At 36.9% G+C, this 14,330-nt stretch overlaps 3 protein-coding genes across 5 annotated transcripts; 2 read left to right on the forward strand and 1 right to left on the reverse strand.

Annotated features, from left to right (window-relative positions):
• Positions 1-120: 120 nt before the first annotated feature.
• Positions 121-3,668, forward strand: LOC18594108 (G-type lectin S-receptor-like serine/threonine-protein kinase At4g27290). The gene is made up of 7 exons (XM_018124639.2): positions 121-1,558; positions 1,734-1,850; positions 2,098-2,255; positions 2,326-2,536; positions 2,633-2,870; positions 2,948-3,098; positions 3,177-3,668. The coding sequence occupies exons 1-7, from the start codon at positions 280-282 to the stop codon at positions 3,477-3,479; spliced, it is 2,457 nt and encodes an 818-aa protein (XP_017980128.2). The 5' UTR covers positions 121-279; the 3' UTR covers positions 3,480-3,668.
• Positions 3,669-4,058: 390 nt separating this feature from the next.
• On the reverse strand, positions 4,059-9,104 carry LOC18594110 (ras-related protein RABA1f-like). Of its 3 annotated transcripts, none has more exons than XM_088808134.1 (6): positions 8,744-9,104; positions 7,469-7,681; positions 7,152-7,237; positions 6,402-6,465; positions 4,639-6,144; positions 4,059-4,268 (listed from the first exon to the last, which is right to left on the reverse strand). In XM_088808134.1, exons 1-2 carry the CDS (start codon positions 8,962-8,964, stop codon positions 7,501-7,503), a joined length of 402 nt encoding a protein of 133 aa, XP_088664260.1. In that variant the 5' UTR covers positions 8,965-9,104; the 3' UTR covers positions 4,059-4,268; positions 4,639-6,144; positions 6,402-6,465; positions 7,152-7,237; positions 7,469-7,500. The 3 variants fall into 3 exon arrangements, with proteins under 3 accessions (XP_088664260.1, XP_088664259.1, XP_088664258.1); XM_088808133.1 differs by having other exon boundaries at positions 6,402-6,535; XM_088808132.1 differs by having other exon boundaries at positions 6,402-7,237.
• A 1,485-nt stretch (positions 9,105-10,589) lies between these two features.
• On the forward strand, positions 10,590-14,181 carry LOC148761570 (G-type lectin S-receptor-like serine/threonine-protein kinase At4g27290). The gene is made up of 7 exons (XM_088808128.1): positions 10,590-12,016; positions 12,192-12,308; positions 12,556-12,713; positions 12,786-12,996; positions 13,093-13,330; positions 13,408-13,558; positions 13,690-14,181. Exons 1-7 carry the CDS (start codon positions 10,735-10,737, stop codon positions 13,990-13,992), a joined length of 2,460 nt encoding a protein of 819 aa, XP_088664254.1. The 5' UTR covers positions 10,590-10,734; the 3' UTR covers positions 13,993-14,181.
• Positions 14,182-14,330: the final 149 nt, after the last annotated feature.

A 14,330-nucleotide genomic window follows, 5' to 3' on the forward strand; every position in this document is an offset into this window, starting at 1 on the left:
TTTTTATCGATTCAGTTTAAAAATTTTAAAATTAATAATCAATCAAATAAATAAATTGGATCAAACTTTTTAAATTAATAAATTTAATGAACTAATTAGACCGAATAGTTTTATTTAAATCACATTTGAATCAATTCTCTTGATCCAGTACAATTTTGCTCACACCCTACTTGCATGCACCTCCATGCAAGTGAACTGTTATGAGCTTTGAGATTCTTTTCTTTTATAATGCTTCAATGTGAAAAGCTCTAGCAGTGAGTTGTGAAAGCTTGCGAAGCGATGGACATTTTATCTTTCATTTCGATCAAAATTACGTTGCTCAGTTTCTTCACCAGATTCTCTGTTGGAATCGATAGCTTTACCTCCTCAGAGTCTTTAAGTGATGGCAGGACCTTGGTTTCCAGAGATGGAACCTTTGAACTGGGTTTCTTCAGACCTGGAAGCTCCATGAATCGTTACTTGGGAATATGGTACAAGAAAATCCCTGTCCGAACTGTTGTTTGGGTTGCAAACCGGCGCAACCCAATCAATGACTCATATGGTATGCTGTTGTTCAACAGCAAAGGCAATCTTATGCTGTTCAGTCGAAGCAACGGTGTTGTTTGGTCCACAAACTCAACAAAGATAGCTCGAAAGCCAATAGTACAGCTCTTGGATTCTGGAAATCTTGTCATAAGAGATGAAAGTGGTGATGGTAATTCAGAAAGAACTCTTTCGTGGCAAAGCTTTGACTATCCAACTGATACTATTCTACCAGGGATGAAGTTGGGATGGGACTTGAGAACTGGTCTTGATCGCCGTTTGACAGCATGGAAGAGCTCTGATGATCCATCTCCTGGAGACTTCACTGTTGGCGTCGAGCTATATAAGTACCCTGATGTTGTTTCATGGAAGGGTACAAAGAAATACATTCGGACAGGCCCCTGGAATGGCCTCGGATACAGTGGTACACCCTTGTTAAAGCCTAGTCCTGGTTTTCAGTTCGAATTTGTATGGAATAATGACGAGGTGTACTCCACATTTTACCTCGGCAATCAATCAGCTATCATGAGGTATGTTTTGAACCAAACCATCTATCAGGGCCAGGGCTACTCTTGGATTGAAGGAAGTAGAAGTTGGATGCTTTCTACTTATCCACCGGCGGATGTCTGTGACAACTTTGGACTCTGTGGTGTATATGGGGTTTGTGACAGAACTGAACCGCTACCTTGTCAATGTTTGAAAGGATTCAAGCCTAAAGCTTCACGGTATTGGGACTCCAACTGGCTTCAAGGATGTGTGCGCAATAAGCCATTAGACTGCCAGAAGGGAGATGCATTTATCAAATTTGGTCGATTGAAACTGCCAGATACAGAACATTCTTGGGTAGACAAAAGCATAGGTCTCAAAGAATGCAGGGCTAAATGTTTACAGAACTGTTCTTGTATGGCCTACACAAACACAGATATAAGAGGACAAGGAAGTGGTTGTGCCATTTGGTTTGGAGATCTGATTGATATCAAACAGTTTCAAGATGGTGGGCAAGAACTATACATTCGAATGTCTACTTCTGAAGCAGGTATATGAGCCAATTACTTTTGATTGTGATAACTATCAAGTATTTCCCTGAAGTTATATTCCCAAATATTAAACCAGTTAACGCTGCCGCATTTGTGCATCAATTCTCAGCTCTAATTTAACTAACTTCTTTCTATTTCATTGTTGGATTTATTGAATTGTCCTCGTCCATGAAGAGCCAAAAGGTGAGATTAAAATGAAGCTAGCTGTCATACCTCCAACCGTCATTTTCTTAGTTGTTGGTGTGCTTTTAGTCAGCTATTACTTTCACAGAAGCCGTACAAGAATGCAAGGTAAAGCCATCTGCCTTCAGAAATCTTATTTCAACAATGCTTTAGAGAAACTTCAGAAATGTAAAGAGTGCTAGAAACTTCCCCTGATTCTTTTGAGAAAAGATCCAAAAGAACTCAAACACAATCATTTGATGGCTGTGAGAGGAATTTTGAGGTTTTGTTCAGAAATATGTTGGACCAAAACCAACAAAGTAGTCATAACCCAACATTCTATGGCTAATGTTAGCACGTTTGGCAACTGTTTCAGGGGAAAATGAAAATCATGGTGTAAATAACAGGAGCAATGCAGGGCAAAAGGAAGATATAGAACTTGAATTATTCGACCTAGCTGTGTTAGCTAAAGCCACCAATGGCTTCTCATCTGACAACAAGCTGGGAGAAGGTGGTTTTGGGCCTGTTTACAAGGTAAATTTGCACTGTTCTGCTTAAAATGAATAGTAGACAAAAACATTCTTATATAGTACATTATTTTCAGGGTACTATGGAAGATGGACAACAAATTGCTGTGAAGAGGCTCTCAATCCGCTCAAGACAAGGATCAGATGAGTTCAAAAATGAAGTAGCACTGATCGCCAAACTTCAACATCGGAATCTTGTAAAGCTTCTTGGATGCTGCATCCAAGGGGAGGAGAAAATGCTGGTGTATGAATTTATGCCGAACAAAAGTCTGAATTTCTTCATTTTCGGTAATGGATCCCTCAAAAAACCTGAAAATTTTCTGTAGGCTAGTGCATATATATAACAAATGGAGACTGAATTTCAATATAATACATGCATGTCAGACAGAGCAAGGCATGAGCTACTAGACTGGCCAAAGCGTTTTCATATTATCAATGGAGTTGCTCGGGGGCTTGTCTATCTGCATCAAGATTCCAGATTGAGGATCATACACAGAGATCTTAAAACCAGTAATATTCTTCTTGATAGTGAGATGAATCCAAAAATTTCAGACTTCGGCTTGGCTAAAACTTTTGGAGGAGACCAGACAGAGGGGAATACAAATAGAGTGGTTGGAACTTAGTAAGTGGTTAACAACACATTCATGAATTTAACTGTAATCATCACTAATGTTGCTTTCTTCTGCTGATTTTCTACAGTGGTTATATGGCACCAGAATACGCTATCGCTGGGCAATTCTCAATAAAATCAGACGTTTTCAGCTTCGGGATAGTGGTGCTGGAGATTATAAGTGGCAAGAAAAATAAAGGGTTTTACAATCCAAGCCATGACCTCAACCTGATTGGACATGTAAGCATGAAACTTACTTGTTAAATGTTGATGTACTTTGAGAAGGAGAATGACCAACAGCTTATAATTTTGTCTTAGGCTTGGGCACTGTGGAAGAAAGAAAAGCCATTAGAACTGATTGATTCGTTTTTCCAAGAGCCATGCTCTCTGTCGGAAGTGGTGAGGTGCATCCACATTGCTCTCTTATGTGTGCAACAACATCCTGATGATAGACCTAGCATGTCATCTGTGGTTCTTATGCTGGGTAGTGAGACTACCCTGGTAGAACCCAAGGAACCCAGTTTCCTGATGGACAATAAGTCACTAGAAACAGATTCTTCTTCAAGCAATATTAAATTGTCAAATAATGATGTTACTATCTCAATTTTGGATGGTCGATAGAGAAATATTTAGCTATATGTCTTACTTTGTCATTGTCTTAGCAAATGTTTGCTCATCATGGAATTTGTACATTGCATTTCGACATCCATGTGTGCGATATGTAAGGATTGGTTGTTCTGTTTCTCATGTTAAATTCAGAAGACAGATCTTGTAAAAAGATTCCTGAAGAAAATTTCTATATTTTGAATATAGTGTCTCAGAATATTAGCTTCTTATCTGAGAATTCAATTAGGACAAACATTACAAAACATAGGCTACAGGGCTAATTATGAGAACATCTTACAATCTACCCTGCCGCTGACATTAGTCTAATAAAGATAAAAAGATTTAACAGTTTCTGTTAGCTTAATAAAATAATCTTGCATTGTTTTACGCTTAGTGATAAATGTCACCAAAATTTCTAGGTAGAAAACTATTTATTGCTTTACATTTATGTTATCATAATTATTATCTTCCAATTGTATTGTGTTGATCTAAAGCATAGAGATATGATGTGTTTTAGCCAAAAATGAGAGATTCAATTGCCTCATCCATAAAATTAAAGATGAATAATGATATAAAGAACAACAGAAAGAAAGATATGCTTGCATGAAAACTATATCTTATTTAATTTCTCTTGGATATTCACATTTAATCTGATAGAATTCTCAATGTGCCTTTTTAGGAATTTTAGTAGTTCCCTATCATTTTGTTCCACTAAATGAGAATAAACCTTTACAACGTAGTCGAACTCCTGACCATACAAATGGGATGCGCAAGCTGCTTTGTAAGTTAAAAGCTCCGAGAACCCTGTTCCAAACAAGGAGAACGGAAATTTATTTAACCAATCTCGCCAAGAAAAAGATCATGAAGCATGTGGAGTAGTTCACTAGATGTGTCCTAAAATACGAAAGATGCAACATAGCAGATGACTAGGTGATGCTTGATGATGATTGGAACAATAAATTTATTCAGGTTAAATAACCATTCTTCAAAACTAGCAAGCCAAAAAATCATGCAAATGTTAGCAATCAAAAGGACAATAAACTATAATATAAGCAGGCTCAACCAACATGGGGGTCTAACTCCTATGAGACCTGAGATAGATAGTAGAGGAATTAAGTAAAACGATGCAGAGGGAAAGGATTAGAAAGTTCCGTAATAGGAAACAGTAACAAACCTGAAGCAATTTCTGATGCAAGCATCTTCTTGGCAGAGTGACGTTTTAACCAGCATTTGCAGCGTAACCTCCAAACTTTTCTTGATTTTCCCTCAGCAAAAAATTTTGGCATCTTATTGTAGTTAACAGAGAGCTTTGGAATTTGTTCACCTTCATTCCCATTGAGACATACTGACAATCGATCCTCTTCATGTTGATATAGTTTGAGGAAGCATGAAGCCAACTCCCTCCATGTATTGGACTCTGGATTGGTAGCTTCCAAAAGCAAAGCAAACATCTCCACAAGGGATTCCAGACTAAAGTCCCTTGAAAAGAATATCAAAATCACAGTTATTCCTTTAATTGGACTGTTTGGTGCCATATTCTCCAATGGTGGAATCTCTCATGGGCTGTCCCTTGGTCCCTAGCCTCACACATTCAAAGCTGGTCGCAATGCTATCATTGGAACTCTGCCTTGAAACATTGGATGGTTGTGTGTGGGGCAACTTTATGGTCTCTTTGGTTGGCTAGGAATGAATCTGTATTTATCAGAAAAGTTTGGGATAGTAAGGAAATTTTCTTCCTTATTCGTATGAGATCTGCCTTCTGGTTACGGCCATGTGACGGTATGGAATCGGTGGATGAAATTGGATGGTGGACTGAACCATGGGAAGTAGGGGTTCTTCGCACCCCTCTCCACAGTCGCCTTAACATTCATTGGTGCCCTCCGCCAGAGGAGACTTTGAAATTTAATGTTGACGGTTCCGCCAGAGGAAAACCAAGGCCTGCAGGATGTGGAGGGGCTCTTTGAAACTCAGAGGGATTTCTTGTTGGGGTGTTCTTTGGTCCTCTTGGAGTTTGGGATTCTAATTTTGCCGAAATCAAGGCAACCAAGCATGCTCTCCACCTCTTTTCTTTTTCCCCTTATGCAACCACAAACAAGCTTCTCATTGAGTCTGATTCTAAAATTGCCCTTTCCTGGATTCTCCATCCCAGCAAGAGACCTTGGGATAAATGGATGCTTTTTAATGACATTGATTCTCTTATTTTGCAGCTCAAAGAAGTTTCTTTCCAGCACACTCTTAGAGAAGGAAACTCCTTTGCTGATTCTCTTGCAAAATATGGAGTTGATAAAAAGTCTATGTTCTCTGCCTGTTGGTAGTTTGTCTCTGTTTTCTTCTGCTGTTTTTATGGCTTGTCCTTCTCCTCACATGAAGCTGGTTTGGATTTTTTGTTTTTTCCTTCTTCCTCACTTAATGTCATAGAGGTTTTAGGTTGAACTGTGTTTGTGTTCATGATTATTGTTCTGATTTTTAACATCATGGGTTATCTGAACTGATTGTTTGGAGCTGCTATCCTTCAATTTGTGTCTTTAGGTCGGATTGTCAAGGTCTGTACTGCTAGTTTGCATTTGTACATGATGTCAAGGTGTCTTATGTTCTGTTCAAACGGACAAACTCTGGTCCTTTTGTATTTCTTGGATTCTTCCAGGTTCTCCCTTTTGAGATGATTAATTGAATATATTCCCTGATTGAGCAAAAAAAAAAAAATCACAGTTATATATGCAAAAACTTCTATGATTAAGAGAGAAAGACAGAGAGAGAGAGAGAGAGAGAGAGAGAGATTGTCAAAACCCAAGTTCAAATATTGCAAAAGCAGACAAAAAGAGGGAGGGGACCTCGGTGGTGACTATGTGTCACAACTAGGTGATGGAATCACTGCATTGAAACAACTGTCAAATGAAGTGGGTACTGGTCTATCTGGCAAGATAATTGATAATATACCATTTTGATGCATGCTGACAAGCCTTGCCAATGAGTGGCAGCATGTTGGATCCTTCTTCAAAGTCTTCTCAAAACATGTAGAGAGCATGACAGAATCATTAGAATAAAAACACTCTAAAACACTGGCCCTTAATCTGCAAAAGATCAACACATCAATGTTTTGTAAAGGCAACAAATGGACCAACTGGAAATATTAGCATACTGCAAGAATAATTAAATCTTCTCCATAATATTTTTAAAGTGCTCCTGAAAGTAAAGATTCCATGGGAGAGAGTAGAAAATAATTAAAATATCAAGCCAATTCTACTAAAGGAAAACTTCTGAGCGAAGAGGGAGCTTTAGCCTCGGATACACCCAAGGGAGATTTCTGCACAAGATATATTTGTCAAGACAGAAGAAAAAGGAAAGTAATGTCAACAAAAACTATCTGCCTTATCACAAAAATCTCTGCAAAGGCAACAGTACCATAATGTCCCTTGGAACAACTAGTACTAACACATTCAGATATAATATTTTCCCCAAAAGATTATCGCCAGACATAACTGCCACAAGAAATACCAGAGTTGTAATCATTAGTTGAGTCCTCTAGCACTTATCTTCATATTCCTTTTTCTGTTATTCTCAAGTTATCTGAGTTAAGCCAAAATGAAATAAAGTACCTTTGGGATTATATTTTCCAATATGAATTCACTTCTTAGCAACCATGGAAAAAAAGGGAGGGGGGAACAAAATTATTTGGTAGGTCGATACCTAAATGGAAAGGGCACTCTTGAATTGTTACAGAACGTTTCGACTTCACTTAGGGCCTCATTCACTTGACCTCCAATCAGCAACAACTGGCATAAAACAGACCAAAAGAGAAAAAAAAATAGTGTTTGAATCAGTAAGAAAGAATAACTTTAAAAGTAATTAAATTCTGTACCATACTATTATATACATATAGATCCCTTTTTGTGTTTTGACTAATGTATATCTAAATCTCTATAAGAATATTAAAAGATGCTCCAGCTTACCATTTAAGATGTTCAAAATACAAAAAAAAAATTGTAAGGGAAACATAATTATACCTGCACTAAAGGAAGTAATGCTGCTGACATAACTAAAAGTGTCGCAGGTCTGCCTTGTTGCCAACAAGCATAATGACAATATTGGAGTCCGTGTGATCTCGTAGCTCTTTCAACCATCTCTCAACATTCTCAAATGTGACATGTCGAGTAACATCATAGACGAGCAATGCACCAACAGCTCCTCGGTAGTACGCACTTGTAATTGCTCGGTATCTTCGTAAGGAATATGACAAGAAATCAACTCTCAAAAAGCTTATAGAACACATTAATACAATTAATAAAATATATGACATTGTGAAAGCTCACTCTGGTATCTTTTACCCAGAGAAACATCACTGAGAAAATTATCTGTGCAACGAGAAAGTTCTATTGTGCACACAACAGTTTTCCTGCCTCATGCATGGCAAGCAGAGTTGAAGACAGAACAGAAGACATGACTTCTAAAGGCATGTAAAGATGCTTTTCACATAAGTTCAAGCATCAAAATTTACAAATAATACGACATTCATCAGAACTGAAACAAAAACTACAACAATGTCCTAAATTTCAAAATATCATATAATAGTACTTTAAGACTAAAACAAGGTTACCTTAGTAGAATTAATACAACAATCAAAGCTGAAAATAACAGACAAATTCTTCTTAACCCAACAACAAATAATACAATGTTTCATAGATTAGACAGACAAGTGATAGAATCTACAAGGGATATTCTAGAGATGGTAACAGATACGGCTCAATGATTCAACTTGGACTTTTAAGAGTAGTAGGTGCACTCTATGTTTTCATTAATGGAACAGACATTAAATAAATTAGACACACTACGTTTTCTGTATGGCTCATCCATGAGTAAACCAACTGTTGATTTATATATAATCTATTCATAAACATGACACATGCTAATTTCTAAACCAAATCGAATTTGCAACATGCTAATCAAGAAAATTGTCTTTCACGTATTCTTAAAACAACGGACCAATCCAAAAAAACGCTTTCTTTTCGCCAAATAACCAAAATCCAAGTCCACATGCTTTAACATTAAAAAGAAAAAAAAAATCTGATCGCAACTCATTCCCACATTATCCCAGCAACCAAACAACCTAAAAAGAAAAAACCAAGATTCCAAGTACCCATTTCACCAAACCAATACACCTCCTTTTCCTCAAATCTCTCAAAATTACAAAACCCCTTAAAACTAAAAAAAAAGAACAAAACAAAACAAATGAGAAATAAGAGTGAACATTTAAAACAAGAAAGTGAGTTTAAAAAATGTACCTTTCTTGTCCAGCGGTGTCCCAAATCTGGGCCTTAACGATCTTATCGTCGACCCGAATGCTTCGGGTGGCGAATTCGACTCCGATTGTGGATTTAGATTCAAGGCTAAACTCGTTCCTCGTAAATCTCGACAACAAGTTCGATTTCCTCACACCCGAATCCCCGATCAGCACCACCTTGAACAAATAATCATAGTCGTCATCCGCTCTATATGCCGCCATTTCGGGTCACCGGGTCGGAATCTTTTTATCGGATTTATTTAAAAAATTGGATTTTTCGAGGAAATTTTTATCAAATGGCAGAGATCGGTGGCATTAGAGAGGGAGAGAGAGATTTCGACATTGGCAAAAATAAAGTGAAATGCGGGGTTAGATTCCGGAGGGGATAAGGATTGGGTCGAGTCGGGTAATGAATTTGGTGATCCGGCCCAATAAAATTAGTGGGCCAATTTAACGGAAATGTGGGTTTTTGGAATTTTTTTTAGAGCAGCCAACTTAATAGAATAATAATAAATAGCAAGCACAATAATTAAAAGAATTTTTAAATTATTTAAAAAAATTTAAATAAATTTTTAATTTGTTATCACGTTGAATAAGTTTTTATATTTTTTTAGATTAAATAAAATTTTATCATTAACGGTTAAATAATTAAACGTTATTTATCATTTTTATCACGTAGTATTGAAGTGATATATTAACATATTATATATATTTTGAAATTAGAGAAATAAGATTCGAATCTTACTTTTTAAGTAAGAAATCATATATCAATTAATGATTCAAATATTCGGATAACATGACATATTAATATGATACAATAACATGACAATATAATCATACGATATTTTTCACTCTCACATCCATCAACTCAATTGATACAAATAATTGTCATTAATCAAAACCTGACATGTAATTTTATGTCATATTGTATTAATTTGATATATTAACATATTATAATTAATAATGATGTGATATATTAATATTATAAAATAATATAATAATATAATTTCATGTATTTTTCAATTCCACGTGATTGTGGACAAAATAGATAGTCAGGTTTTTTTGTTCTTTATATTTGTGGTTGTGTTAATAAATGGAAAGGTATAGGCATATCCACTCAGCCAATATGATACAAGCTTTCAGCTATGGCTAGCCATAAGATAGAATGTCAAAAACTGAGAAGACACTTTGAAAGATGAAAGTCCTGGGAGTGTATTTCCTGGCCTGGGTCGTGTTCGTTGACTACCTTTCATTAGTTTCTAGCTGCCAACGGTCCCTGGCCAACTGCATTTAACTATTTGACTAACAAAATGTTTTTCCCTTTCCGGAATAAATTCTGTCGTCAAACCTGGCAAACTCAAACTTCAAGTACTGGTATCCATATATTTCAGCTCATTACTTCGAAGGAGCTCCTGATTGATCAGCTACAAGAAGAGTAGAAAACACAGTCAACGTGGTCTCCCCAACTGGCAAGTAGCAGTGAACAATTAGTCGATTCGATTGATTCAGTCAATTAAAACTAATGATTAAATAAATTAAATATTTTTAAAAATTTTATAAGAATTGATCAAATATAAAAGAAAATCGAATTAGTTAAATATCGAATTGGAAATCAATAAATTTTAAAAAAATTATAAGATATAAAATAAAAATTAATAATAAAAATATACATTTTATATAAATTTAAAAATAATATATATAATTAGTTTGATGTTTTGACTGATTCGGTTTAAAAATTTTATAATTACGAACCAATCAAATAAATCAATTGGATCAAACTTTTTAAATTAATAAATTTAATAAACCAATTAGATCGAATAGTTGTACTTAAATCACATTTAAATCGATTCGGTTGATCCGGTACAATTTTGCTCACACCCTACTTGCATGCACCTCCATGCAAGTGAACTGTTATGAGCTTTGAGATTCTTTTCTTTTATAATGCTTCAATATGAAAAACTCTAGCAGTGAGTTGTGAAAGCTTGGGAAGAGATGGACATTTTATCTTTCATTTCGATCAAAATCATCTTGCTTAGTTTCTTCTCTAGATTCTCTGTTGGAATCGATTACTTTACCTCCTCAGAGTCTTTAAGTGATGGCAGGACCTTGGTTTCCAGAGATGGAACCTTTGAACTGGGTTTCTTCAGCCCTGGAAGCTCCATGAATCGTTACTTGGGAATATGGTACAAGAAAATCCCTGTACGAACTGTTGTTTGGGTTGCAAACAGGCGCAACCCAATTAATGACTCGTATGGTATGCTGTTGTTCAACAGAAAAGGCAATCTTATGCTGTTCAGTCGAAGCAACGGTGTTGTTTGGTCAACAAACTCAACAAAGATAGCTCGAAAGCCAGTAGTACAGCTCTTGGATTCTGGAAATCTTGTCGTAAGAGATGAAAGTGATGATGGTAATTCAGAAAGAACTCTTTCGTGGCAAAGCTTTGACTATCCAACTGATACTGTTCTACCAGGGATGAAGTTGGGATGGGACTTGAGAACTGGTCTTGATCGCCGTTTGACAGCATGGAAGAGCTCTGATGATCCATCTCCTGGAGACTTCACCGCTGGCGTCGAGCTAAATAATTACCCTGATGTTGTTGGATGGAAGGGTACAAAGAAATTCATTCGGACAGGCCCCTGGAATGGCCTCGGATACAGTGGTACACCCTTGTTAAAGCCTAGTCCTGGTTTTCAGTTCGAATTTGTATGGAATAATGACGAGGTGTACTACAGATTTTACCTCGGCAATCAATCAGCTATCATGAGGTATGTTTTGAACCAAACCATCTATCAGGGCCAGGGCTACTCTTGGATTGAAGGAAGTAGAAGTTGGATGCTTTCTACTTATCCACCGACGGATTTCTGTGACAACTTTGGACTCTGTGGTGCATATGGGATTTGTGACAGTGCTGAAGCGCTACCCTGTCAATGTTTGAAAGGATTCAAGCCTAAAGCTTCACGGTATTGGGACTCCATCAACTGGTCTCAAGGATGTGTGCGCAATAAGCCATTAGACTGCCAGAAGGGAGATGCATTTATCAAATTTGGTCGATTGAAACTGCCAGATACAGAACATTCTTGGGTAGACAAAAGCATAGGTCTCAAAGAATGCAGGGCTCAATGTTTACAGAACTGTTCTTGTATGGCCTACACAAACACAGATATAAGAGGAAAAGGAAGTGGTTGTGCCATTTGGTTTGGAGATCTGATTGATATCAAACAGTTTCAAGATGGCGGGCAAGAACTATACATTCGAATGTCTACTTCTGAAGCAGGTATATGAGCTAATTACTTTTGATTGTGATAAGTATCAAGTATTTCCTTGAAGTTATATTACCAAGTATTAAACCATTTAACGCTGCCGCATTTGTGCATCAATTCTCAGCTCTAATTTAACTAACTTCTTTCTTTTTCTTTCTTGGATTTATTGAATTGTCCTTGTCCATGAAGAGCCAAAAGGTCAGGTTAAAATGAAGCTAGCAGTCATACCTCCAATTGTCATTTTCTTAGTTGTTGGTGTGCTTCTTGTCTGCTATTACTTTCACAGGAGCCGTACAAGAATGCAAGGTAAAGCCATCTGCCTTCAGAAATCATTATTCAACAATGCTTTAGAGAAACTTCAGAAATGTAGAGACCGCTAGAAACTTCCCCTGGTTCTTTTGAGAAAAGATCCAAAAGAACTCAAACCCAATCATTTGATGGCCGTGAGAGGAATTTTGAGGTTTTGTTCAGAAATATGTTGGACCAAAACCAACAAAGTAGTCATAACCCAACATCCTATGGCTAATGTTAGCACGTTTGGCGACTGTTTCAGGGGAAAATGAAAATCATGGTGTAAATAGCAGGAGCAATGCAGGGCAAAAGGAAGATATAGAACTTGAATTATTCGACCTAGCTGTGTTAGCTAAAGCCACCAATGGCTTCTCATTTGACAACAAGCTGGGAGAAGGTGGTTTTGGGCCTGTTTACAAGGTAAATTTGCACTGTTCTACATAAAATGAATATTAGACAAGAACATTCTTATATATAGTAGATTATTTTCAGGGTACTATGGAAGATGGACAACAAATTGCTGTGAAGAGGCTCTCAATACGCTCAAGACAAGGATCAGATGAGTTCAAAAATGAAGTAGCACTGATCGCCAAACTTCAACATCGGAATCTTGTAAAGCTTCTTGGATGCTGCATCCAAGGAGAGGAGAAAATGCTGGTGTATGAATTTATGCCGAACAAAAGTCTGAATTTCTTCATTTTCGGTAATGGATCCCTCAAAAAACTTGAAAAATTTCTGTAGGCTAGTGCATATATATAACAAATGGAGACTGAATTTCAATATAATACATGCATGTCAGACAGAGGAAGACATGAGCTACTAGATTGGCCAAAGCGTTTTCATATTATCAATGGAGTTGCTCGGGGGCTTGTCTATCTGCATCAAGATTCCAGATTGAGGATCATACACAGAGATCTTAAAACTAGTAATATTCTTCTTGATAGTGAGATGAATCCAAAAATTTCAGACTTCGGCTTGGCTAAAACTTTTGGAGGAGACCAGACAGAGGGGAATACAAATAGAGTTGTTGGAACTTAGTAAGTGGTTAACTGCACATTCATGAATTTAACTGTAATCGTCACTAATGTTGCTTTCTTCTGCCGATTTTCTACAGTGGTTATATGGCACCTGAATACGCTATCGATGGGCAATTCTCAGTAAAATCAGACGTTTTTAGCTTCGGGATAGTGGTGCTGGAGATTATAAGTGGCAAGAAAAATAAAGGGTTTTACAATCCAAGCCATGACCTCAACCTGATTGGACATGTAAGCATGAAACTTACTTGTTAAATGTTGATGTTCTTTGAGAAGGAGAACATGTAAGCATGAAACTTACTTGTTAAATGTTGATGTTCTTTGAGTAGGAGAATGACCAACAGCTTATAATTTTGTCTTAGGCTTGGGCACTGTGGAAGAAAGAAAAGCCATTAGAACTGATTGATTCGTTTTTACAAGAGTCATGCTCTCTGTCGGAAGTGGTGAGGTGCATCCACATTGCTCTCTTATGTGTGCAACAACGTCCTGATGATAGACCCAGCATGTCATCCGTGGTTCTTATGCTGGGTAGTGAGACTGCCCTGGTAGAACCCAAGGAACCCAGTTTCCTGATGGACAATAAGTCACTAGAAACAGATTCTTCTTCAAGCAATATTAAATTGTCAAATAATGATGTTACCATCTCAATTTTGGATGGTCGATAGAGAAATATTTAGCTATAGGTCTTACTCTGTCATTGTCTTAGCAAATGTTTGCTCATCATGCAGTTTGTACATTACATTTCTACATCCATGTGTGCGATATGAAAGGATTGGTTGTTCTATTTCTCATGTTAAATTCAGAAGACAGATCTTGTAGAAAGATTCCTGAAGAAAATTTCTGTATTTTGAATGTAGTTTGTCTCCGAATATTGGTTTCTTATCTGAGAATTCAATTAGGACAAACATTGCAAAACATAGACTACAAGGCTAATTATGAGAACATCTTACATTCTACTCTGCCGCTGGCATTAGTCTAATAAAGATAAAAAGATTTAACAGTT

Source organism: Theobroma cacao, chromosome 7 (assembly GCF_053813885.1).
Source record: "Theobroma cacao isolate CCN51 chromosome 7, ASM5381388v1, whole genome shotgun sequence".
NCBI lineage: Eukaryota > Viridiplantae > Streptophyta > Magnoliopsida > Malvales > Malvaceae > Theobroma > Theobroma cacao.